Source organism: Paramacrobiotus metropolitanus, unplaced genomic scaffold (genome assembly GCF_019649055.1).
Source record: "Paramacrobiotus metropolitanus isolate TYO unplaced genomic scaffold, Prichtersi_v1.0 Parri_scaffold0000023, whole genome shotgun sequence".
In the NCBI taxonomy this organism is placed as follows: domain Eukaryota; kingdom Metazoa; phylum Tardigrada; class Eutardigrada; order Parachela; family Macrobiotidae; genus Paramacrobiotus; species Paramacrobiotus metropolitanus.
Window position 1 is genome coordinate 1,065,964 of NW_026570243.1, and position 25,242 is coordinate 1,091,205.

Consider the following 25,242-nt stretch of genomic DNA (forward strand, 5'->3'; position numbering starts at 1 on the left):
CCGACTCCTGCTGCAGCCAGTGAGCGGGTGCCTGTGCTTCCAGAGGAATGTTTCCCATATTTCGACTTCTCCTTCCGATTCTTCGGTGAGGTCGATAGCTGCCATTGTTGCAGCGTATCTATCCGTTGCGCGTCCGGATGATACATTGGGGAAGTTTCTGTTGCCCCTTTGCGTGAATCGGCGTCCCGGTCCTCCGCGTCTTGGCCCTTGTCTGGGCTGCTCGGTTGAGTTTCTTCTCACCGGCAGTCCGGTCCAGCTTCCGTGGCCGGTCCGTCCTGCGTCACTTTCTGTGGCGGGCGGCGCAGTCACATTGTTCGTGCTGCGTAGGTCGGGCATTTCTTGCGTTCCGACCTCCGACGTTCCAGTGCCAAGTTGAGGCGCTGGGTCGGCCGGTCCGGGCAATCCCTGCGTTCCGGCCTCCGACGTTCCAACGCCAAGTTGATGCGCTGGGTCGGGTAAGTCGGGCATTCGTTGCGTTCCGGTCCGGATTTCAATTTTGCCATTGTTGACAAAAATTCCGAGTCGTTCTGCCATTGTTCTGGCCGTTGTGGCTTCATCTGTTGGAGCCATCAATGCGTTGACGAATTCTTCTTCCGTGCTGTTATGGTCCAGACCTAGTTGTCTGACCAAGGCATCCATCCGTTGGATGACTTCCCCTTCTGTTGTGGGTATGGGCGATTCTCTCCGGTTAAAGTGAAGTTGGTTAGTAGGGTTATCCTTGTCCGGTGGTTCGGTGGGATGTCGCAGGTCGAATGAGTCACCGGGGCTCATCGACCTTAGGCGTTTCCCGAGGAGTTTCCCCGAGCCGGCCCATTGTTGGGTGACGGCGAGCCAAAGGGCTGATGTGGCGGTAGCATTTGCCGCTGTTCCGGAGATCCCTGTTGACCTCCACCGCTATTCCCGCGGTTTCCGCCCGACCCGTTTCCTGAGCCGGCCTGCTGGTTTCCGTTACCAGCACCGCCCGAGCCTCCTCCTTGTTGGCGTTGGCGCGGGGGGTGGCACGATCTGTGCCGAGTTCGGGTTGGCCGAACCCAACGGTCCTCCCGTCAGGTATCGCGTATGCCAATCCTCATACCAGCGGCGATTCGGGTTGTCCTGCACCCGAGTGCCGATGAACGCGCAGCGTGCCTGGGGATGGTTCCCGAACTTGCAGAAGTGGCAAGTAAAGCTGTCCGCCAGCGTCCACTGAAGGAACAGTTGTTCCATCTTATCCGCATAAGTCGTAAACTGCCGAGCACCTTGTTGTGCTTGGGAAGGTCGGTTACCCTGTTGGTTTCCGCCTCCGCCGCGGTTAAAGTTACCGCGGCCGCGATTTCCGCCGCCACGTCCTTTTCCGCGACCGTAGCCTCCGCCGCCGAATCCTTGTGTCGGACTCTGACCGTACGCGGAGTATCCCTGGTTTGGGTTTTGGTTGTACCCAGAACTTCCGTTGTTCTGGTTGCTTCCAGAGCCAGGACTTTGGCCTCCGTAGTTGTTTACTGGGGCTCCGGCTGCTGGTTGGGGTGCTGCCAAGTTGACAGCTGCCACTCCTGCCCAGGTCGGTTGCTGGACCGGCATCATTTGCGCTGGTGGCGTTATCGGTGTGGTCGGTTGCACGTATGTTGCCGAGGGACTTTGATATCCCGGCATCATGTACGGCTGGTACACTGTTTGTACTGGTGCCTGCGGTAAAGGAGCTGGTGTCGGCGTTGTTGCTCGGACCCGGGCATAGTCTGTATCCCGTGATCCCTTCACCACGTCGTACATCTCCTTTCCGTTCACGAACTGACGTATGTAGTCACGCAGTTCTACCGGAGTCGCCGGCATACGAATCTCCAAGGCTTCTCGTAGCTTGGGTTCGTGAATGTTATCCTTCAGATGGAAAAGTGCCATCTGGTCCGTGATGGTGTCACATCGGGACTTGATGTTCATCATGGCGTCATAGTACTGTTCCGGCGTCTCTTGTCCGAAACGGTACTTTCGTTTGGCCATGGCGGTTACGGCATTAATTTCCTTGTTCTTGTCTCCGAACCGCTCTTCGAATTTAGTCAACCACACGTTGACTGGCCATCCTCCGGCTGGTTCGCTGCCGGCGGTGTCCCGGTGCCACTGTGCTGCTTGGCCTTCAAGTCGCGAGATAAGGTCGGTCATGAACGTGTGGTCCGATTCATGCCATTCCTGTGCTTCCGCGTACAATCGACGGATTTGTTTTAACCATCCTTCCAGTTTGTTATGGTCGCCATCGAATTCCGGTAGTTTCTGTGTACGTCCGCGGGCACATACGCGTATCATTGTTTCCTGGAATGCCCGGGTAGCCGCTTGTTGGGCGTCCGCGGCATAGGGTGGTGGGGAGGGTTTGCTTCCCAACCTTGTTCCGCATGGTATCCCCGACCTTGTTGGTCTGGGTAATACTGGTTCTGTTGCTCCGGATATCCATAATTCTGTTGTTGTGGATATCCTCGACCTTGTTGGTCTGGGTATGCCCGACCTTGTTGGTCTGGGTATCCAGCCGGGTACGGTTCCGGCTGAGGAGCTGGTGCTCGTGGTGGCCGTTGTGGCTGTTGGTAGAATCCCGGTGGAAGGTCGTTCACCCTTCCATGCTGACTTCTGAACGGCCTTCTCGGTGGTGCCCGACCTTCTGTTGGTCGGAACCGAGGCACGTTCTGCGAGTCTTGTGGGTAGTCGGCGGGGGGGCGTTCCGGATTCGGTTGTCCGCTTCGTCCTCCTGGAGGTAGGTCGTTATTGTATGACCTAGCTCGTTCACGCCGGTAATCGGAGTCGCTTATCGTCAAGCGGCCGAAGTCATCCATGTTGGGATGTGAGCTTGTTCGCTCTCCCAGTCGCCGTCCTGCGCCCCATTGACTAGGCGCTGGTCCATTCGGGTGGGACGTGGTGGGCGCTGGCGCATGCATCGATGTGTGTGTTGCATACGTGGTACTAGTGTAGGTACCTGACGTGGCCGTCGTCGTTGTCGGCACGTTTGACGTTGGCACATGTGGTGCCGCAGTCGACGTATTCCGTTCCGGTTCTGGACGGTGGGGCAGAGGCTGTTGCTGCGGAGGAGTTCCGATGAGCGGGTTAGTTGTCACCACGCCCACGAAGAAGTTCTGTTCCTTCTTCTCCTCTTTGGGTTTAATGTCCCACAGGATATCTCGGACTGTTTGCAACGGTTCGAAGTGGAAATCCGTTGCCATCGAAGTCCTGTAGGATGGAGGCTCCGTCCTGGATTGTTCCAGGTGTTTCGTTTCCTCCTGGAGACAGCGTACCTCCGTATCCAAGTCGTCGGTATACGTGGTCATCTCGTCGATATATCGATTTAAGTCATCGATATATTTATCCGCGTCCAGACCGTAGTTGTACAGGTCGTTTTCGCGGACTTCCAAGTGTGCGATGCGGTTCTGTTGCGCTTCGTACACCTTCTGGGCTTCTGCCAGGCTGTGTTCCAGCTGTGCTCGGAGTCTTTGTTCTTCCTTCAGCACATCATTTAGTCCGTGGACCTGGTCGGCCAATTGGGCGTTTGCTTGTTCCAGGTCGGTGGTGGCTCTACTTCGGTCGGGTGAGGCAGGTTGCTGGCCGTAGTGAGCCATTAGCTGTCGTCCTGCCCTGACCAGGAGAGTTTCCATCTCCCTTTCGAGTTGTTCAATGCGATGTTTCTGCCGGTCGACCTCGTCGTCGGCCTGCTTGAGTTCGACAATGTATCTGTCGACCTCGTTCCGGTATACTTCGGCCTCTTCATTGGCCTGCTTCAGCTGTTGGTGGAACGTCCCTGCTGCCAGTTCCGATTCGACCAAGGCTGTTTGTGTGTCAGCCAGGTCTTTTTCCACGGTGGCAAGGCGTCTCTTCAGTTCGAAGACCGATTCCACTGACGTTGCAAGTGTACTTCGGAGTCGTTCAATCTCCTCGAAGTCGTACCGACATGGGTTGTCGGACCTCTTGAGGTGACTCTCCAAATGTTCGATGCGGCGCTGTTGCGCGGCTATGCCATTGTTGGCTTCAGCGAGTTCCTTCTCCCATCGCTTCCGTTCGAGCTTATGGGTGTCCTCCGATCGCGACATCTGATTTTCCGTGGAGTTAACGATTTGGTCGGCCAGGACGATTTGTGTTATCAAATCCTGGCATCGTTTCCGGAGTCGATCGATGTCTTCGATCTTTTCTGGAGGTGTGGATGCAATCCACTTCCGTGCCGTGTACTCAAGCGTGCTTGCTTGGTACCTGTGGTTACCCAAGTGGGGTGCCACTGGCGTTCGGAAGAATCCATCCCTGCTGCTGGGACGTGACACTTGTGTCGTGTCAAATACGTCGTCCATGGGTGGTGGTGTTCCACTACCCGAGTCGCCAAGTTCGAACATGAGTGGCGACCTCTTCTTCAGTAGGTCGACAGGTCGACTTGTTGGCGACTTGTCGGACTTCACCTTCGGTTGAGTTTCTGTTGCTCGGGTCGACCTGCCTTCCGTTGGCGAAGGTCGACTTAACGGTGAGATAGCCTTTTCGTTAGGCATCGGTATGTTGGTTGGTGATCCAGCCGGGTGAGGTCCACTTCGTGGCGGGGCCTCGGTTTCTCCCGTTTTGGCCGGTAGTTTAGGCCACTGGATATCCATATCCGACCTGTTGTCCACTGGCTTCTGTTCCAGGGAGGTCGGTTGTACTTGACCGGCTTGGTGTTGTCCGACCCTTGAGGTCGGTGGAAGTTGTCCGACCTCGGTTCTGACTTGTGTTGTCGGACGAGGTCCGACCTCCATGGTCTGCCTTTGTTGACCGACCTTGGTCGGTGGGAGTAGTCCAACCTCAGTTCCGACTTGTGTTGTCGGGTGAGGTCCGACCTGAGTAGGCGGCTCCTGTTGACCAACCTCCTTGGTCGGTGGACTTCCATCTTTCTTGGTCGGCGAAATCCTCCCGACTTCTGTTGTCGGTTGGACTTGGCCAACTTCCTTGGTTGGTGATTGCTGTAGTCTTCCGACCTCAATTCCGACTTGTGTTGTCAGATGAGGTCCGACCTCCGGTTGAGGATAACCGACCTCCGAGGTCGGTTTCCGTTGACCGTCCTTAGAGGTTGGTGAAGCCCTACCGACTTCTGTGGTCGGTTGGACTTGACCGATTTCCGTTATCGGTTGCTTCTCTCCGACCTTCGAGGTCGGTGAAGTCGCTCTACCCGAGTTGGGCGATGTCGACCTCTTCACGTCATCCGTCTGGTTGGGTGATGTGTGTCCGGCGTCGGTGACTTTCGTAGTCGTTACCGACTCCTGAGCTTTCTGTGAGCTCAGTTGAAGTCCTTCTGTTGAGTCCGTAGAGGTCGGTACACCATGTGGGTGTTCCGCCTCGGCATGAGACAATGTGGTCTCAGCCTGCAGTTTCTCCATTTTTCCCCCGGTCGGGTGGGACGGGGCTGCTAAGCCAGCTCGGGGCTCGAGGAACGTCTTGTCGTGGGCGTCCTCGAAGCTGTCATCGGACGTTGGGTTGGAATCGGCGAGGAGGATCCGCTCGTTGCGCTTCTCCCTTGCCTCGGCCGACTTCGTTGAGTCCGTTGATGACGGCTGACTTTTATCCTGACCGGAGTGCCGTAGTGCATACGGCGCGTTGGAGGTCAGGCGCCGCGAATAGTCCGTGTTGAACTTTCGGGCGTATTCGTTTTCCTTCGGGTTCGACATTGTTGTCGGGTCAGGTCGGTTCAAGTGGAACCAACGAGAGACTTGTACTGTTGTACAGTAAATTGAACAATCCCTTATGTGGGGATGTTCAATTGAATCAGGAACGTCTTTGGGTTCAGGAACTTCCGAGGGTCAGGATGGTCCGACTTGTTGTTGTTGTTGTTGTGTTGATGTGTCTGTGTATGACTCAGTACACAACGTTACAATACAGTACTATGGTACAGTACAGTATGATAAGGTACTACAGTAGAGTACGTCCTATACTACTGTGCTGACCAGTATGACGTCACAGGGCTAAGTGGTCTTGCACTTCACTGCCTACGTCACAGAATGCGAGCCGCGTGCAAAATTTAAAAAATGATGATTCACGCCTATGTTAAGCTTTATGGGAAGTTTCCCTGCACGCTGATTGGCTAGCCTCAAAGTACTGAAAATCGAGCGTTCTGACGTCACAAGGAAATTCGAGAATTTTCGCGCTTATTTTCGCGGAAAAACAAGAATATTTTTAGGTCGATCAGAGATGTTTTCTGGTCGAAATTTTAATTTTTAACCGTTAGAAATAATTTCTAGGTTCTTTAGAAATTTTTCTGACGGTGGAATGTCCGTCGAAATGAAAAAGAAAGTGAATGACCGACCTCTGGTCAGTTACACAGAGTGGTCCATTAGGTCGGTAAAGTAATTTTGTAGGTCGGTTTCTCCGACGAAAACTAACTTTTTACCGTAGAAAAATTATTTCTAGTTCTTAGAAATAAGTTTAAACCGTAGGAAACTAGGAATCTACCTAGATTCGACCTGTGTCGACCTGTAACCAGGACTTTACCGTATGTTACTGGTGTCCGTGGAGGTCGGTGATCCGCCGTTGGGAGGTCGATTTCCGTTAGAGTTGCGGGTCGCCGTTCAAGGCGAAGGTCCCCGATTGTTGAGAGGCTCCTTCTGGGCGCTGCAGGCTACTGTCCGAGCCTGATCCGTCAGTTGGGATTGGGGAAGTTCCCGTTCGTCCGTCTGGGGCAGTCAGCCGAAGTGCTCTCCTTGTGTGGAAGAGCCAAAAGATAGGGCAAGCGAAGGTGGCAGGGATCGCTTTTGCGATCAACCTGTTGCTACCACAGTCGCTAGACAGCAAAGACCAGGTTGAAGCAGAGGCTGCGTTCGCAGTCAATCTGACTTTCAACCACGGGTTCTCCGAAGTTCTCCGCGAAATTATGCCTTTACCGTCTCCTCAAAGGATCCGGTAGAACGAAAAACCAGACGATCTGCTTACCATGTGACAGGCAAGCACAGAGAGCTCACAGGTGACTTTATTGTACAAATAAAGTGGAGCAAATGCCGCGTGAATGCGGGGAAAAACACAACAAAGGCCAGTGTCTGGCAGAAATCAGCAAGTCAAGTTGCTGCGAGCTAGTTCTAGAGCGTAATGAAATGTAGAGAAAGAAATGTGCTGGCGGCAACGGCGTCACGCTGTCCAGACACATGGAATGTGAGTGCGCAGACTGGACTCGTATCCAACGCGAGCGAATATACGCTGAGTCATACAGCGAGAGAGAGGAGCGAGAGAGCAAGTATGCTCAGTGAGTGCGCCCGCGGTGTATCCGCATAGGCGGAGAGTGCAGTGCAGCCACTCACGTACGTACAAGAGAGGGCGAATCAGCATGTGTGCAGTGATACGCATACGCAAAGTGGCGTATCTATCACGCAGGCTGTCGTGCCTCTAACAGTCAGTTTGACCACGACGGCATTGTACTTATCCACATGCACTGGCCCATTCGTGGAAGCATCCTCCTCGCTAAGCTTGGACTTGAGCGCTCCCATCGGCGGAGGCGGCAGACGGGTCTTCTTCTTCGAGAGGCGATACCATCCTGGACGCTTACTGTTTAGATAACGGACGAAGTAATATGAGCCGGAAATCACCGCCCCAGCCGCTGCAAGCTTCGCCACGGTTTTCCAGAATTCTGGATTCAAATGAACTGATGACGGTCGAAGGAAGTTTTCCATGGTAGTTAGCTCGCGAGACATTTTTTATTTACTGCGAAACGACACTCTAAGCATCCGTTAATAATATACCAAAATTAAAACAAGTCCATCAGTTGTGCTATGTCGGGCGAGAGATCTATTAAAATTGCCGGTCACGAGATATGCAATCGCCGCTCTCTGATTAAAGACTTCCTTCGTTGGCACTGAGATCCTGTATCAAATTTTGCTTTATCAGTTGTGCGATAATGAAAGGAATATGCACGATACTGTCCCTGATTTACTGCAGGCAGGCTGCGGCGTTAAAATAATAATAATTAGTTTTGCTTGCATAGAGCGGATGCGCGTGTGTACCCAGAAAACGTCGGCATCGTATACTGGTGTACACAGTTTAAGAACTCAACACGTGCGCGACTCACACTGCATGGTCAAGGTCAAGGTCAAGGTTCGAATCCAGAAGTCGCAAGGAGAAATGCTTACTTATGGTTAGACACAGAAACCGGTTCAAAAATTCTCAATCGCACGTACGTACTGTGAGTGTAAAACCAGCGCATCTGTACCATATTAATTTTAACGAGCAATCACAATAATTATTATGTTCGATTTTGGTTACCGTTCTTGTATCTGTACAACGTAGGTACGAGTACAGTACGTTTGCCAGAAATAGCGACACCGTGGTTTTGCATCGTCATGGCTAGGCGTGGATAGTTGTGTGTGCTTTCGTGCAGCGGTCATACTTTCTGTCAGTCCCATGCACAGTACAATAGAACGCTGGGCTTTCATCCTGATCTGACGAAATCCAATGGCTTTTCTTAAGCTTGCTTAAGCAAATTGCGTAACGCAGGGTCACTCGTCCTGTTGATTGTCCTCCTTATTATACCTAGAGATGACTGTACGAGTACTTTACATCGCGCCACCGGGCAGAAACTGCCTCAGTGCGATTTAAATGCAGGTCAGGATGACAAAAATTAATACAAGGCGAATGGATAATATTAGCCGACAATGCAACCAAAAATATTTAATTAATAGTATATGTCTCTAGTCTTTGTGGTCTTTGACTTGAGTTTCGGTAGAGCGTGGTTCTCCCTGGATGGCCCGCAAGATCGCCGGTGCCGTCTGAAAGGCAATCAGTGTGGCGATCGCCGGACCAACCCAGTAGATCATAAAAAAATCACTGCCAGTTATTCCCTGACATCCGAACTCCATGGCAAATGACAGGGATGGATTGAAATATCCACCGGTAACAAACAGACCTAAACACGAGGAAAACAAGCTAATATTAACTAATGCGCGCAAAGTTGTTCTGCACCCGAGTAACGTACGGTAACAAGAATATGCCGGTTACATGGTTCTGCACAGGAAATGGTTAATCGGCTAAGACAACTCGTGCAGTTACAAGTAACAGAAACCGCAAGCGGACAGTATCATACAAATTAGTAAATTACTTGATGTGAATAATTAATATGTAGGTACTTGCATGTTATGCCTAATTACATGCGTTATCGTATGATACAAACTGGTACTATGTATCTGCCACTGCAAAATTTGTGAAATCGCTCCTGAATGTTCGAGTTTGACTGGGCTGCAAATTTGGCATAAAAGGATTTAAGTGAATTTTCGTGGGCTTGATGTTGAGCGATATGATACAGTATACCACAGTAATTTTATTATTCAACTGTATTTACCGCAGAATGTTATGGCCACATCGGACAGTCCACCGGAAAGCATATTGAAGCCATCAGATGCTTGCATTAATCGGTTGACGAAGGTTTCGCCTCCTTCGAAGATTATACCCAATAACAACGACACCTAAACAACTCTAACCATTTTTAATCTTTGAAAAATTTTTGAATGAAACAATGAAGCAGTACCTGTAAACTGGCCGTGCACAGCACCGCCCCTTCAAAAGAATTAGCATGCTCTGGAATCAAGCGGAACGCCCAGAACATCTTCGCCGCTTTGTACGAGACCGCCGCTCCCCCGATGGACAGCGCTGAACGCAGCACACACTCACTAACACCAATCTGCCGTTTCAACCATTTATCCAGGCACTCCGTGGGATCGGCCGTACCGTCTTCGAAGGTCAGACTGTACGACATGGACGTGAAGAACAATCCCAGCGCGTAGCCGGAGAATCCGTACACCTCGGTAACAACGCCTAATTCGAAATTGCTAGCGCATAATTGCACGGTGCATATAAACTCCTCCACGGCAATGCGGTATAGGGGACTGGTAATTAAACGGTTGGACAGGAAGCGGGCGATCTGGCAGTAGAGGATGATGAAGGCAAAGTGCGCAATACTGGCGCCAAGTGGGATGAAGCCAGGAACGGCCGCTGTGGTGGTTTCGGCAGCGGATGATTCCAACTCGGGAAGGATATCGAAATCCTCCGAATTGGGGATCACTTCGTCCATTGTTGAATTTTTTTAGGGAACGTTTAGTTAAAGTTTAATAATGTACTGGAAGCATTATGCGCGGAAGAATTCTGCCTTGCGTGCGGAGAAGTCGGTAATGTGAGAACGCTGGCACTGCATGGATGCTATTTTCAGATGTTCAGACGCCATCGGCTGGTCAGAACGCTGCGGAGAATGTATCGTATATCATACTGTACTTGATCTAAAATTAGATTATGGATGCTGCGTAGGCAAACAACATGCGGGAAGAATTTTTTTACAGTGATGAGTCATACGCAGTTGATTGCAGCGCGATGTTTAAGATCGTGCGGAGATATCCGTTGCAGTGATCAGATAGCCACTGGCCAAGCTGACTCGTGTGCGCTGGCTGAATTTTGATTTTACAGTTACAGTAGCTCCACGCGCATCGGCAACATTAACGATAATGTTGCCGATGGAAGTTGGAAGATGTCTGCGGTTGGAAGATAATAAATCCCGACCAGTGCAAGTTGTTTCACTTCAGCAACAAAATCATGGATAACCGTATTTCCGGGATATTAACGTGAAATTGAATGTCTGCGGTTGGAAGATAATAAATCCCGGCTGGTGTCAAATGGTAGATATTTGAGCGTGTTCTACACGAGCCGATTATATATAACGAGCCCTGTGGGTGAATGAGCAAAGACGTTTATTATGGGTATAACGAGAAATCGACAAGGAGAATATTAATTATCAACCAAAATCACCATAAATCTTGATAGTGTGAGTATGGATGCGTAGCCTGCATGCTTTTGCAAAACTTTCAGGAAGTCGTGACGTTAAATTACAAAATCGTGCGTAGAAGTGAGAAAACCGTCCTGACAAAATATACTTTACGTGCAGTGATTCCCTGCAGCAACAAGTGAAAATGCTGAGTGTGTCTGGATCTATTATATACGTCATACATGTATAACGATGTTGCAGTATTAATTTACTGTTACTAACAAGTAGCAACTATTGTGAAGAGTAAGAACCAACTATGCTTTACTGGAACTGAAGTAGCGTTCTGTAATTTGTACACCGTAAACAAAGAAACCGCTTTCAAGAAATCAGTTATGTACAGCTCGTGCAAATTGCAGTATGAATGTACCTCGCACAATACATGCGTGTTGCACTCCTTGGGTTGTACATTATGAATGCTGCCGGCGGCGTCGGCGTGCTGATGTGTTCTGAAAGGACCGAATTCTGACAGAAAAGAACTCACTCAGTACGGAAGCTCATGTAGAAGCAAGGTATACTCGTATAATTATAAGAGATAAATATAAGAGAACTCCTTTATACCGTGGTAGAAGTGAACGAACGATATATGTTTTTTGTGTGGGAAAGGTAGCACTAGCAAGGTGTGTTAGGATTTCATCACTCTTGTGGTTACTGCAACAGTTGCAGTGTTGCACGTTGGGCCGGAAAACAAGAGCGGTAAATTAAGTACAAGAACTATAAAAGTACGTATCGTGAACGCAGTTCATGCGAGTACTCTGTATTTACTGCAGATCTGTTCCATGAACCAAATTAAACATATTCATGTGCACCATCAAATGTAACTACGAGCTATAATAAACTTTTGGACCCTAAATATAAACTAATTTCACTGCAGCGAATAAGTCTTGGGTTATCGTATGCTGGAATTGCACAGGAAATAACTAAGTCGCTATAAGCAGACAGTAATGTACAGTACTCGTACTTCCAGTGGATGAAGGCATTTCGAATTTACAATATATTGCAGTTACAAGTACTTAACCAAAGTCGCCTCTCGCCCAAGTTCAGGACGATCCATGCATGACCACTTTAAAAAGCATTACTGTGCAGCCAGTACTATTTATTTATTAAATCGGTTAGAAACTTTCCCAACGTAAAATTTCACGTGTTGCAAATTAAAACTTCAAGGCCAAAGAAACACTGTAGCATCTACAAATTGTAAGAATTCCCTAAGTTTTGGATGACCTTTCTCATACTACGAGAATTTTCTTTAAATGTTCAATGCTATTTCTACCGCAAAAATGTTTTTAAGAAATCCGTTGCCCCAACAAATTGTATGATCTCCTTTTCTGTAATGTCTTATTGCGAAAATTTGACATACAACATTGTGCAATGTGTGTACACTATTCATTGCCGATACAGAATGATACCGCAGCGCTGGAAAGTCGACGCAGTGGCTAAGAAGTATCCGTGATCCGTGCATGGCTAGCGCGAAGGAAGCCTCTGTTAACAGCACCGCAGATCCTGATTGCGCGAGCTGCTTCGTAATGTCCAACTACCTTTGCATTGGTCAAGTGTATATAAACTTGTTTTCAGCCTAATATTATTTGCTTTCGCGTATTAGTTTTAGTGCAAACTTTCGCCGTCTGTTGCATTCTACGATAATCTAGTTAACTTTTTATATAACCACAAAGGTCATCGTTTACCATGATTTCTGCACAGATCTCCTTTGCCACATTGATTCTCGGTTTAGTTGGTTGCAGTTATGGAGCCCCCGTGGATGGTGACGCCGGTAAGACTTTCTAAAATATAGTCCAAGTTTCTAACTATATATGTAGCGCTAAAATATTTTACTTAGAATGCTGCAAACATGCTACAGCTACAGGTGCTATATGTTTGCGAATTTTACCTGGCTAAACCTATAAATATATAAGATAAGAAGAGCGTCGCATGTTAATGACTAATACCAGCAAAACAATTCGGAACTAACAGCGTCTGTTGTCATTTTCAGCAAATCCCGACGAGCGCGCCCTCATTCGATCGGTAACTGCGCAACGGGGCATTTTCGGTGGCTTAGGAGGATTTGGATTGGGCGGTCTCGGCTTCGGTGGACTTGGCTTCGGTGGACTGGGCTACGGGGGCCTCGGTTACGGCGGACTCGGTTACGGTGGTCTTGGTTATGGTGGTCTTGGCTACGGTTTAGGCGGACTAGGTTATGGTGGATTCGGCTTTCCAGGTATTTTCAACGGTTTTCTGTAACTGCCCACGTTAAATAGTTCTTCATTATGAATAGTCCATCTGTACCGATAAAAGTTCCGTATAATTTATTGTAAAGCGCTAACGAAAGTTACAATTTTGAAGGGCAAAGCAAATCATGAAATTAGTGTACTAGTAGTATATTCGCTTTAATAGTGCTTAAGTTTTAATATCGCATCCAATGCTAATTGTTTACTGAAACAGCACACTGACCAAAACTGCGGTGTTCTAGGTCTCTTTTTCGACGAAGACCCCAGTGCCGAAAGCGACGAATCTCAAGACGAAGCGATGACCTCCAAGCGTGACTACAAGACCGTCGTGATTCCCGGCCACAAGATCCGCAAACTGAAACTACAGGTGTACAAGAAGCAGGGAGAGGAGTCTGCTGTAGACAACGCTTCCAGCGCCATTGGTTCTGCCACCATGGAGACCATGCCCTCCGCCAGCACGACCAATGAGAAGATCCGCGTCATCCGTGTCCCCCACTCTGCATTCCGTCGTCTCATGCATCGCATTCGTAATGCGGCCGAGGTCACGCCCAGCGCGGAGTCTACCGACAACAGCGAGTCCAACATGGAGAACATCGATGTGGACAACAGCGAGCAGGAGATGACCAAAGGCAAGGGTATGCAAGTTATGCGTCTGCCTCATCACATCTTCAACCGCTTCGCCAGCACCATTCCCAAGGAGATGCAGACGGTGGTGACCGATCGGGATTTGCAGAACGTTGTGCACGGTAAAGAGAATTCCATGATCCGGGTTGTTAATGTACCGCATGACGTGTATAAGCACATGTATGAAAAGTTTGCTGACGAATAAGTACTAATATCGTTGTTGCTTGATTGTTAAAACGAGTTATGTTTTCTGGTCAACGGATGAATGTATTTTTGATACAGTAATCTTTGTTGTTATCGGCGGTTTTTGTATGAATGCGTAATTGCAGTAATAAAAAAACCCATAAAATCAACATGTTGTTTCCAACTGTAGCGTACACTTACAGCAGGCTTAGCGCAACGACTTTTAGCTTTTTTCACCGGCAAAAATTATGTGCTTTCCCAGTTCTTTAATCGTTTGGTTACTACAAGTATGTCGTTTAGCTATGCCGCTGCTAGTTTGAAGAAGTACGGAAAGCAGGCTGCTTGATTGTTAAAACGAGTTGGGTTTTTCTTATCAAAAGAAAGTTGTACTTAATTTATATGGAATAAACAAGTTTGTGCATCAGGAAGCGCTGCTTTTATTTTCCATATGATGTGTATAAAAACAAGACAGAGAATTTGCCTTTATTTTTGCCAATGTTTAGAAAATGTCTAAATTTTATGGAAGTTATATTTGCATCGTTAAATTACTTTGTTTTCGAAGTTTTCTGGCAATCACTTTTTGTATTTGGCATTTTAATTTTTTCCAAAAGTGGTAGGTACAAGCTTGTCCCGTAATTTATATCGCTTCAACACAACAAATCAACTATCACTTTAAATAACAAGCAATTATCACTCAGTTCACGCAGTTATCAATTTAAATTACGAGTGATATAAACTAGTGATATAAAAGACAAAATACGGACCAAAACAGTGAATTTTTACGATCAATTGTGAAGAAACAAGATTGTGAAATGAATTTTAACAAACCGCCTGGGATTAGTGATTACCATTCAATGTGTATCAAAACAAACGAAAACGACGCTCCACAAACTATTAGATGTTAGTAAAAGTCATATTGACTATCACTTCAAGCTGCTCTTCCACCAGCTGATCCGGATGGGCATCCAACGCGTCTGTGTCCTTTCCTGATGGCAACACAGAAATACTAATTAATATTAGCCTCACAAACATCGGTCCAAATCACAAAACACCAAACAAATATATTACCAAGTACACTCGTCTGAGTTTTAAAAGAAAAAACTGTTACAAAGGAACTCCGATTAGGCTAATTCGTCCAGTTCTTTATTTTGCACTAATTCTAGCAAATTCCTGAACATTTAGCCACCCAGATACGCACCTCGCCTTAGCGATACTCGTTTGTGTCGTCCCTGCTCAAAGTAGTGCTGCTTCGTCGTTAAAAAATCCGTGAACTCTGTCATCTGGCGTTTTCGCCGCTCCGACACTTCCTAAAATTCACAAATCACGGTTTTTGTACATGCGTGCGCTACAGTTATGACCACCCACCTTCGAGGCTTTTGATGCCAGCAAGCGATCCTTGGTTTCGAATTGGGATGCGTATTTCTTCAGGTTCTTCTTGATATCTTTGAGTTTCTCTGCTGGGAGAATGGAAACGGGTCGGGGTCGCCAGCTAAACATACTCAATCCGTCCACTTTCTCACTACGGATATACCGGCCTTGGAAGGAATACAGTGTAAATCCATTATCTTTCTGTCAATTCACAAAAATTTCTGGGTGAACCAAATCTATTAACTTTTATACTCTAAAGAACGTCAGCAAAAGATATAACGGTGTCAAATCCGGATACGCCGGAAACAACTGCACTGTCTCAAAGTACAGAAATTGCTTTTACAAATTTAGAGCAAGCATCCCCCGACCGATACGGTCCGATGATGTCCACACAAAAACCAACGAAGAAAAAACGATATTACGTTCTAATATTGCACTACTTTGCAACTACCTAATAACAAATTATTACCCTATTTCCGGCATTCGAAGAGGATGTAACGGCTGTGAGGTAGCGTCCTGTGGGATCCCACTGGACGTCCGAGAGCAGGAAGTGTTCCACATCGGCCAGCACTGACAAATCGGCGGTGTCCACAAAACTTAAATACCCGACGCTTCCGCTGCAAAAAATACAGACTGTCCCAAAAAGCAAAATGTCAGAAATACGATTGTGCCTTACCCGGAAGCCGTGTGAAGAACAACGAACTGTCCCACAGGTGACCATGAGATTTTCTCCACTTTGTGCCGCAGCGCTAATTTTTCTAGAACCCATTCAAACATAATAATCAGCTTAAAACTGTAAAAAATGCAGCCGAAAGTATCGATAAATCATAAACTACATCGCAGAATAACTTATTAAAGCAACTGCGAGCGAAGTACTGTATAGAAGAAAGTGCACTGACAATGAACTTGCCGAAGAGCTGAATAGATACTCGTAACAATAAAAGTTTAAAACATGCACAATAATCCAAGTTCCGAGACTATGAGATTTTCTCGAGACAAGATAAAGCAGCTATGACTCTTTGAAAAGTTAACAACTTAACAGACAAAATGCCCTAGACATTCACTTATTGCAGAAGCCACTAAAAGCACAGATACTCAAAAATGTAAATTTGCTGTAGGTAAATTTTCGGTAGACAACGGCACTTACTAAATAATTCGAACGTGACGCCTTGTCGTCCACTGTAGAAATTAGCTGATGTTACTGAATCAGCCACCGTCAGCACCACTAATTTGTTGCCGTTTGGTTCCCAGGATAAATCCACGATGGGATCTGCAAAAGGTCACCCACATTCGTTCGAAGTTTTCTGGTAAACCACTATCTTGCTGAAACCGTATTTACGGTAACTTAAGTTTTTTTAACTAAGAGAAAAAGACCCACGAGAGATACGAAGAATATTAACATGGCTACAAAAATGCAGAGCGATCTTGCAAAATATATTCTACCTCTTTCTCAAACAACTGCCACGAGATTCGTAACCCTACTTACGTTACAAGGCAATTACCATTTCGGTAACGAACACATCTTGCAGCGTGTAACTTCCCTAAACTTCCCAAACCCGAACACTCTACTCACCTCGTATCTCAATGGATTCTACGGGGACTTCCTGTCTCTTAACCAGGGTGAAAATCTCTAGGTTGTGAAATACTCCAATGTAATCGAACCTGTCGGCGCCTTTTTTCTTAATATGCTTATAACGCTGCACTTTGACGGCCATGTAATCGCCGTTCTTCTGCCAGTAGAACTCGCAGTCCTTGACGCTGAACAGCTGTTTACTGCGGATCTCCTCCATGGGCTTGTCTTTGTCGGGAGGAATGTATAGAAGAATGACCCGGGCCGGTACATCTTGGTTGTCACTTTCCCGCACCCAGTATGCGAGATAATTGTGTGCCGGGCTCCATGAGAAATCGGCCACGCCGGGGATATCGCGGACGACACGAGAGAAAGTCTACGGAAACAGTGCAAATGCCCACGACTTTCCAAATAGGCTTGCGATATTAATGTCTAATCAAATCGTTGAGACAAGCTTACGTATCGAAAAAAACATAAGCACATACTAGTAAACAGTAAATAGTAATACTAGTAAACCCTAGTAGTAAAAAATACTATTAATTACTAGTAAAGGTAAGTACTATTAAATAGGTATCTTTCTGAATTCGAAATCATGGAAAATCGTTTACATCAAATAATTGCCACTAACCTTGGTGTTGTAAATGTTAATACATTCGTTCTTTGTCATTGTGGCAAAGTAGTTTTCGTCCGGACTCCACCTGGAATGTGACCCGCATTCAAATACCAACGAAATAAAAAAATTTACAGCATGCGCTGGTCTCACTTAAGAAAATTCGGATGCGGAGAATCCTTTTCGCTCCAGGCGAATCTCTTCTTTTTTGCCGACGTTACCACATCCCACAGAATCATACACTGGTCGTCAACTGGCAGATACTCGGGCTTGTTGCGCATCGTTAGGACATAACTAGCCAACAGAATTTTCATATCAAAAATGCAAGACTCGTTTTCTGATCTGATTAACAAGTAAGAGAATCAACAATACTACGAAAAACAACCGACGACCAAAATACTACTCTAGCCATAAGCAATGGTACGAGTAGCACATTTACCGCTCATTAGGAGAAAGTGATGCATTAACGGCTCCCTCGTGGCTGAAACGGGTGATCTGCGCAAATCTTGGTCCGCCCCACAGGGCTACTCCTTTCTGGTGAAAAGTGGCCAGGTAGGTGCCAAGGGGTGACCACATGGCGTAGCGGTCGGTCCAGTGCTAAAAGAACGTCAAGTGAATGATTCATCCAGAACTCAAGGCAACAACGGACTTCGAAATGGTGCTACAGAATTTCCACTCATATACAAAGTACAATAGCGCTATAGGTTGTTGGTGTAACATCTCTATGTAGTCCACTGTAGTCTGAAGGCGGAAGTGTTGAAAAATAACATTACCTATGCAAGTGCTTTCACTCAATTGATCCATCAAACAGTACTGTCGTGCGTTATAACTTCTTATAACTGTTTAATTCATAAAAGAAGAACAAAATTTGCTAAAAAAAAATTGATCGCTCACTTAAATAGTTAAAAATATGTCTATATTAAAAATGTTTATTAGAAAAAAGGTCGATTGAGACACAGCAAGTTAAAAAGCAAAGAAACCTTGTTCAACAAATCTGAAGTACACAAACCTCACAGTAGTAGTCATCTGAAGTACACAAACCTCACGTTCTTGCAGCAGAGCGGGTTCCACGGGAGAATTCGCATAGGCCGTCATCTTCTCGGTTCCGGTGTCGCCGCCCCATATGACAGCGTAATGATCATAACAGTCTTCACTTTCCAACCAATAGCGCAAATTCTCCTATTGAACGACAACCAAACTAATTATAAAAGCTCAGAATAATTCCGAATTGTTCCAAAGCACGCACGGGATCCTTGAAATCCTGAACCATTGGCTCTTCCGCTTCATCCGGGACCGAAATATATCTGAAAATTCGGATTTCTAAACAAACTTTTCTTACTGCGTTAGACAGACTGAAAAAAATATGCGAGTTCAATTGCCCAAATAATGACGATTTAAGAGGTTTTTTACTGAATATACCGGTATCTACACGGCTACACCCCATGACTGGGAATCTGGGATGACGTTTTTTTAAGCATAAAAATACATGTTAAGTAGTAACATCACGTTAATAGTTATTTTCGGGAGTGGAAACTCACTCCTATCATATTTGGAAATGGGATGTTCCCGAAATGTCACCACCATTCGTTCAGAAAAAACTGGCGTCATAGCTCGGTTAGGGTATTTGACGATTATGCCACGACACGAGTATTATTGCTACTTCGGATGTACTTAATAATTATTCTGATAGGAAAAAAAGTCATCCTGATCATGGGGTATAGGTACATTTTATACCACTGTCACGGCCTTACTTATCAAAATCCATGAAGAAGTCTGCAGATAATGTATGCTGCTTGTCGAATTTATATCCATTCATCGCCTTCTTAATCCGGGCCGCTATAGGCGGCTCCGCATCAGAATCAGCAAACTCATAAAACGCAAAGCTGGGATCGAAAAATTCCGATAAACCACACAGATTACGTACAAGCCCAGCATTTCACCATTCGAGCGTACCCCTTGGACACGTTATTTTCATCAATCGGATGAATCTCATTGATTATTTCCGAAACATCAAACTGTGCTTGCTGTCCCATAATCTTCTTGAGCCTGTTCCTCAACTTCTCCAGGCGCTCCGGTGGCACCATAGGCAGTCCATCCAGAATGATGATACTCTCCATTCCCATCGTTTCATTGGGACGCAGTTTCTGGATGTCCGGTAACAATTCTGTAAACAATACGGAAACATGACTCCCACCAAAGCAGGATGGGAAAAACGTAAAAGAACCCCGCTGACTGCTGAGGGTGGGCTCACCTTCATCAGTGATACTGTCGAAATAGTCGGCTGGATCGGCAAAATCCGGCATGTGGGGATAGCTTGCAGAATCGGAGCGCGATGCCGTCGGACGTTTTCGGCCATCGACTAAGGTAGTCATTTTTATATGAAAAGAAATTAAATGTAAATCTATGAAGATACAGTAAATTATCTACCAAAAAAATGCAGAAAATTTGTCGTGGCTGCGGTGAAAGGGTGACATCATCATAATGACATCATTAATTTTGTGGTCAGCCAGCGAGCAGAAGTTAGAGACATAAGAAGTCCGTCCGTTAAAATGCTAGCTGCATCCTGCGGTAGGTAGGCTCTGACTGGATCCACTTGTGTTTGTACCTACTACCTACTACCTAGTACCTACACAGTTTAAAGCTGCTCCGTGAATGATTCATCATTCATCATACTTTGTTACTTATTCATAATTCTCCTATGCATTAAAAAATTTATTTTATTAGTTTCCTTTATGACCGCTTTTATTACTTATGGTCTTTTTTAAATTATTCGGGGTTATAGGGGGGGGGGGGGCTGATTCCATCGGGTTGCCGCGTCGGCGACTCGGCGCAAGAAGGTGTATTAATTATATCATCAAGTACGTACAGTAATCTTTGTTGTTATCGGCGGATTTTTACGAGTGTGCCATTAAAGTACGTAGTAAAAACGACTTCAGCTTTTTTTGACCGGCAAAAGTTGTGTGCTTTCACAATTCTTCTTTATCCGCTGCTGATTAAAAGAGTCATGCGTTCAATGCCGGAAAACGCAAAACTGTTTAGAAATTTTTAAATGGCTAACTACGCAAATTGAGCTGAATAATTCTGGCAATAATATCTCCATGCAGAAAATAAACACTGAGAGTGCAAGGAGTGCACCGCAACTGTAGAACACTGTCAACAAACTTGGTAAAGCCAGGATCGAGGCGGCTGACGTGCTTGCATACGAGCGGCCACCCTGGGAATCATACGCAGCTGCTTTGTCGCGATATGACAGGACCCTGTGGATATCCAGCAGATGTTTGGTAATCCCAACTTGGGCGAGCTCTAATGTTCTACAACAGTGTCTGAACTTTATGGCTTCTGAGAAAGCTATCTCGACATTTCTTACCTAATGCTCATGAAAGATGTCATCGAGCTGTTCTTTTGAAGTTGGAACGGACTTATCCAACCGTACACATTCAGGTCAAAAGCAGGAACAATTCGTCGATCGCTGCAGCCAGCGTTATCGGCAAAGGTACAGAAAACGGCGTATTTTTCTCCTTTAGATGCGATATTCAATAACATGGCATCGGAACCGTTGAAATTGTTGAGGATGACCTTTTCAGCTACTTGCTGTGGTGCGTACTTTTTCAGATCGGCATCAATCAAGTACGTCGACTGCACCAGTAACTTGAATTCCGAACGCAAAATCAGACTGTCCAGTGAGCGAAAAGGGAAAATAATCGAATTAACGCTAAGGTTAGCCGTTAAGAACGAACCCAGGATGGTGAAGATAATTAAGGACCATTGCAGCCAAAACAGCAGCAAAAAATTGTAGGTTTTCAGTATGGCTGATTCGCGCATATCCGCTACAAAATGAATATCTCATTAATTTTTTTTCAATGCAAAAATCGAATTTTAATGGCTAGATCTTGCCTTGGCTGATGGCGCCGTAAAACATCTCCCAGTACGTTTTGCGAAATGCCACATAAGTCAGCGCGCATACGGAGTTCCAGCATGATCTTTTGAGGCGGGTATCCACAAAGTTACACAACCAGAAAACAAACAACAACCAGATGGATAATACTGCAATGCTCATCCAGGAATTAAAGTCAAAGCTGCCGGCTAATCCCGAAAGAATCGGCGCGGTGGTGCTGGTGTTAATATGGCTGCTGAGTATGCCCACTTGGTAAGAGCGAGTGATAGCGTGTAATGCCACCAGATCGTATTGCAGCAGACGGATGGCGGCGAAACTCAGTGGGCACACGCTAATCTGGGCGCGACCACTCAAGACATCAGCAGGAGCGCCACCGAAGGAAGTGTTGTACTGAGCCGGATGTCGATCGGGCAATAAGAGGAGCCTAAATAAGAAATTAAGCTACCTCGTTTGCGACAGCGATTCTGCCAGTTTATACATTTTTAGAAGGCTATGAAGTTACGTTGTATTTAGTTATTCATATTACTAACTAACCGCTTTCCCATGCCGGAGAAAATATCCCGTAAAAGCGAAACGGATAATCCACAGAAACATTGCGATCCCGGTGGGGATTCATAACTGTAAGGAGGATTTTCGTTGACACTGACGACGGTCAGGTCTCGAATGCGATGGGACTGTAGATGTAGATCACCGAGTTTTAGCAAATCCTCGTACGATTCGGCACTGCACACTCGATACTTTCGGTCGCATTGGATTAAACTAGCCATATATCTAATAGGAGAGCTCTTTTGTTAAGGTCACACAATTACTGCATCTTCTTTTGCTGCTTCTATCCTATAAGAGTGCATAGTTGATAGTAACATAAAAAGAGTGGTACTGTGTACCCGGGACAGCATTTGCAGTTCCCTGTTCTCTACATCTTTTTTGCTCCACTTCTATCATTTGTTAGGAATTCGAAGTGATAGTTGATGGATTACCGGTGCATATACCGGTGTACTTCTCATATCTCATGAGTTTGCGTAAGCAAAATCTCTTCCCTGTCGACATTTCGAATGCTTACTTTGTATCCTCGTGAGTCGTAATGCAGAGTAAATGTAAATACTTGCTTACTTATGTAAATATTCTCATTATTATTTAAATATGCATTGTTGTGCTACGTACAGTAGCTACTGCGGAAAGGTATCAATCATGACAGTATTTGTATTTCATTCATTCTTTGCGCATTGCAAATTCGTGAAGAGTGCTCAGCGTTGAGGATATGGAAGATAATTAGAAAAAATGCTACTATATTACAACCAAAAATGTCAGTACGAGTGCAAAAAATGTACTTTCGATTTCTAACCAGCATAAGAAAGCGCCTTGGAGTCACCCAAACTCTTAATGAACTCTTAATGATCCAATTGACATGAGGTATAATAATTATTATGTTCCCATAGTTGTATTTAACCTATCTTACTGAGCGAAGCACTAAATCAGGTTGGCTAACTTGGTTTTTTATTATAAATTTTTCGTAATCCGAAAAACTACTCAGACGAGCTCTAAGTTAATTTGCAAAGACTGCTGAATCGTTAATATCACCCATTATTTTTTCTTTGGTTTGGCATTAGGAAGAGTATCGATGCGCACGTTCTGTCAGCAATAATATAAGTGTTTACGACAAGTACAGTATATTCTAGTTTGCTATAGCAGATGCAATGTCGAGGTTACCTGATTGATATGGACTATATGTACATTCATTAGCAGCAAAGGAAAACGTAGACTAAAATTTTGTCATAATGTTCGCATAATGAGGCAGCACACAACAGGGGAAGTGATACAATAAAACGCTGACCTTGGCCTTTTAACTAAGACAAATCCAGGCATGCGAAACACTTTACAGAAAACGATCTATAAAAGAACTTCTCATGAGACACATCCTGCGAAGTGGAATTTTCTTGCTAGTACAAAATGCATATTTCGGCTATCTTTTTCATTGGTCTTTGCTTGATCGCGGGATGTGTGGCGGCTACTACCAAGAAGCCCGTTGCACCACCGGCCAAACCATCAGCGCCATCTGCTGCCAAACCGCCGGCAGCGCCAGCCAAACCGGCCGCCCCGGCTAAACCGATGGCCACCCGACCGGAGCCGGCGGAAGCCGAATTCCCGGTGCCTGGTGATCATCCCATTCACAAGCCGTCAGGGATCTCTAGTCATCCGGCCAAGACCCGCATTTCCGGTGAACTTTTTAATGCGAACAAGTAAGCTGGAGCAACATGCTTTTGTGCTGACATGTTCAATTTGAACGATATATCGATGGCCTTTTTTATTTACAGGACGAAACTGGACGAAGATACCAAACATATTCTGGACATAATCAACCAAATTGTCAAAGACAAACAAGCCCAGAAAGGAGCCGATCATTGTCGCTTCAGCGAAAAAGACCTAAAGGTGGACCAACTCAAGAAATATGTTCAAATTCCCGATGACCTGCGAAAAAATCACCCGGTACTTGATTGCAAATATACAGGACTTGTTGGATTTTTGAAACACTTTATATTTTGGGCAGTTGTGCTTCTGGGGTAACTTGAAAACCGAGAAGGCCATTGGCTACATTGAAAACGCCAAGACCAGCAAAACCGACGACAAACATTTGGACTGTGTTCGCCTGGAATCGACCACGTTTGGTTATGTTCTTGTCACACATTTCAAAAAAGACATGGACCTCAAAAGTCTTCCCAAAGAATGGAATAAGTGCCAGTGTCATGAGCCGGAATGGTGGGGTCCTACAAATGACATCGGTAAACTTGATGAGAACACACTGGATATTATCGATATGCCGTTGTGGAAGGCGCTGTGGACTTTGGGCAGTCGAGAAGTAAGTAAAGAAGTTCCTTAGTTAAATTAAATATACAAATATTACGAACATATGTTTTGTCAGTTTAATTAATATTTTAGTTGGACAAAAGAATTACTGTACAGAAAAAGCGCGTAAATACTTACGTTATTAATATCACGTACTTAATCAAGTTAGAACAAATGCACTGAGAGTACTCGATCGAGTTAGAATTCAAAAGGTCAATCGAATTAGGTCAAGTTTTCCAAGCTGAAATCCATTATTTAATTTGAAGCTTTGTGGTTAGTAACTTTGGTATTACGTGTTCAGTTCGCAAAGGAATTCAAAGGAAAGGAAGTGATTGCCGTGTTCAATGCCGAAGAAAACAAGCGACAAACTGCTCCGTATGGGGAGTAAGTTGCAGATAATTTACTTCAGCGAATCGAATTGCGCAGTGATCCTAATCTAACTGAACCGGTCTTTTTTTGCAGTACTTTTATAAAGACTGAATTAAAAGTCTTGAAAAAACATAAAGACAACGCTAACAATGCGGCGGATTTTACGACCTTCGTCGTGTACGTAGTGAAAGAAGATGGACCTTTGCCGACCAAAGCCGCTGGGAACAATCAGTGTGAAGTGGCAGCAAATGCCCCGCCGACCACTACTGCCGCACCCAAGACGCCTTACGTGTATACCAGCTGCACGGATCCGAAGCTGACGACTGCCTTCGACACCAACGTTTTGCCAAGCCTCAAAATTACCAGATCGGATACTACATTCAAATGTCATTACGTTCATATTTGAGCAAAAAATGCAAAATATTTACAGCTGTTGAGTTTTATTTGACAGCTTTCGAGCACCCTTTTGCTGCAAACTAGTTTTCTGGATACAGTTTTCTTTATCAGCTTTTTAGCTTATGTCGTGGCTGCTTGATAAGTAAGTAAATGGCAAAGTAGAGGTGGATAGCTTGAAAGTCTGCAAAACGATTAAATCTACAAAAAAGTCTGCAATTTGAACTTGGATTTAACGGTTGTAAAGGTAAACTCGTTTTGTAGCTGGAGGTGGACAGGCTTGTTCTCTGTACGTTAACGTACAACTGTATGCAACGTTGCATGGATAGCATGGATGGTTACTGCATGGATAGTTGACCTGTACAGGAGTTACATTTTTCATGTGGATCGCAATATCAGGGTCACTTCTATGCGCCCAGGAAATTA

The 25,242-nt window shown here is 45.7% G+C and overlaps 4 protein-coding genes across 6 annotated transcripts; 2 read left to right on the forward strand and 2 right to left on the reverse strand.

Annotated features, from left to right (window-relative positions):
• Positions 1–8,275: 8,275 nt before the first annotated feature.
• On the reverse strand, positions 8,276–10,852 carry LOC129587123 (aquaporin-11-like). Its single transcript, XM_055480721.1, has 3 exons — positions 9,461–10,852; positions 9,275–9,398; positions 8,276–8,842 (listed from the first exon to the last, which is right to left on the reverse strand). The coding sequence occupies exons 1-3, from the start codon at positions 10,001–10,003 to the stop codon at positions 8,628–8,630; spliced, it is 882 nt and encodes a 293-aa protein (XP_055336696.1). The 5' UTR covers positions 10,004–10,852; the 3' UTR covers positions 8,276–8,627.
• Positions 10,853–12,372: 1,520 nt separating this feature from the next.
• On the forward strand, positions 12,373–13,858 carry LOC129587185 (keratin, type I cytoskeletal 10-like). The gene is made up of 3 exons (XM_055480804.1): positions 12,373–12,509; positions 12,729–12,953; positions 13,206–13,858. Exons 1-3 carry the CDS (start codon positions 12,425–12,427, stop codon positions 13,790–13,792), a joined length of 897 nt encoding a protein of 298 aa, XP_055336779.1. The 5' UTR covers positions 12,373–12,424; the 3' UTR covers positions 13,793–13,858.
• A 537-nt stretch (positions 13,859–14,395) lies between these two features.
• On the reverse strand, positions 14,396–21,038 carry LOC129587118 (eukaryotic translation initiation factor 3 subunit B-like). Of its 3 annotated transcripts, XM_055480717.1 has the most exons (16): positions 20,481–21,038; positions 19,570–19,677; positions 19,272–19,482; positions 19,070–19,201; positions 18,565–18,622; positions 18,360–18,497; positions 17,758–17,915; positions 17,472–17,612; positions 17,337–17,406; positions 16,712–17,084; positions 16,286–16,408; positions 15,815–15,896; positions 15,608–15,755; positions 15,136–15,339; positions 14,969–15,077; positions 14,396–14,756 (listed from the first exon to the last, which is right to left on the reverse strand). In XM_055480717.1, exons 2-16 carry the CDS (start codon positions 19,619–19,621, stop codon positions 14,665–14,667), a joined length of 2,091 nt encoding a protein of 696 aa, XP_055336692.1. In that variant the 5' UTR covers positions 19,622–19,677; positions 20,481–21,038; the 3' UTR covers positions 14,396–14,664. The 3 variants fall into 3 exon arrangements, with proteins under 3 accessions (XP_055336692.1, XP_055336691.1, XP_055336693.1); XM_055480716.1 differs by lacking the exon at positions 20,481–21,038 and having other exon boundaries at positions 19,570–19,916; XM_055480718.1 differs by lacking the exons at positions 14,396–14,756; positions 14,969–15,077; positions 20,481–21,038 and having other exon boundaries at positions 15,218–15,339; positions 15,590–15,755; positions 19,570–19,916.
• A 2,074-nt stretch (positions 21,039–23,112) lies between these two features.
• Positions 23,113–25,029, forward strand: LOC129587129 (uncharacterized). Its single transcript, XM_055480731.1, has 5 exons — positions 23,113–23,450; positions 23,526–23,697; positions 23,759–24,067; positions 24,356–24,438; positions 24,517–25,029. Exons 1-5 carry the CDS (start codon positions 23,161–23,163, stop codon positions 24,827–24,829), a joined length of 1,167 nt encoding a protein of 388 aa, XP_055336706.1. The 5' UTR covers positions 23,113–23,160; the 3' UTR covers positions 24,830–25,029.
• Positions 25,030–25,242: the final 213 nt, after the last annotated feature.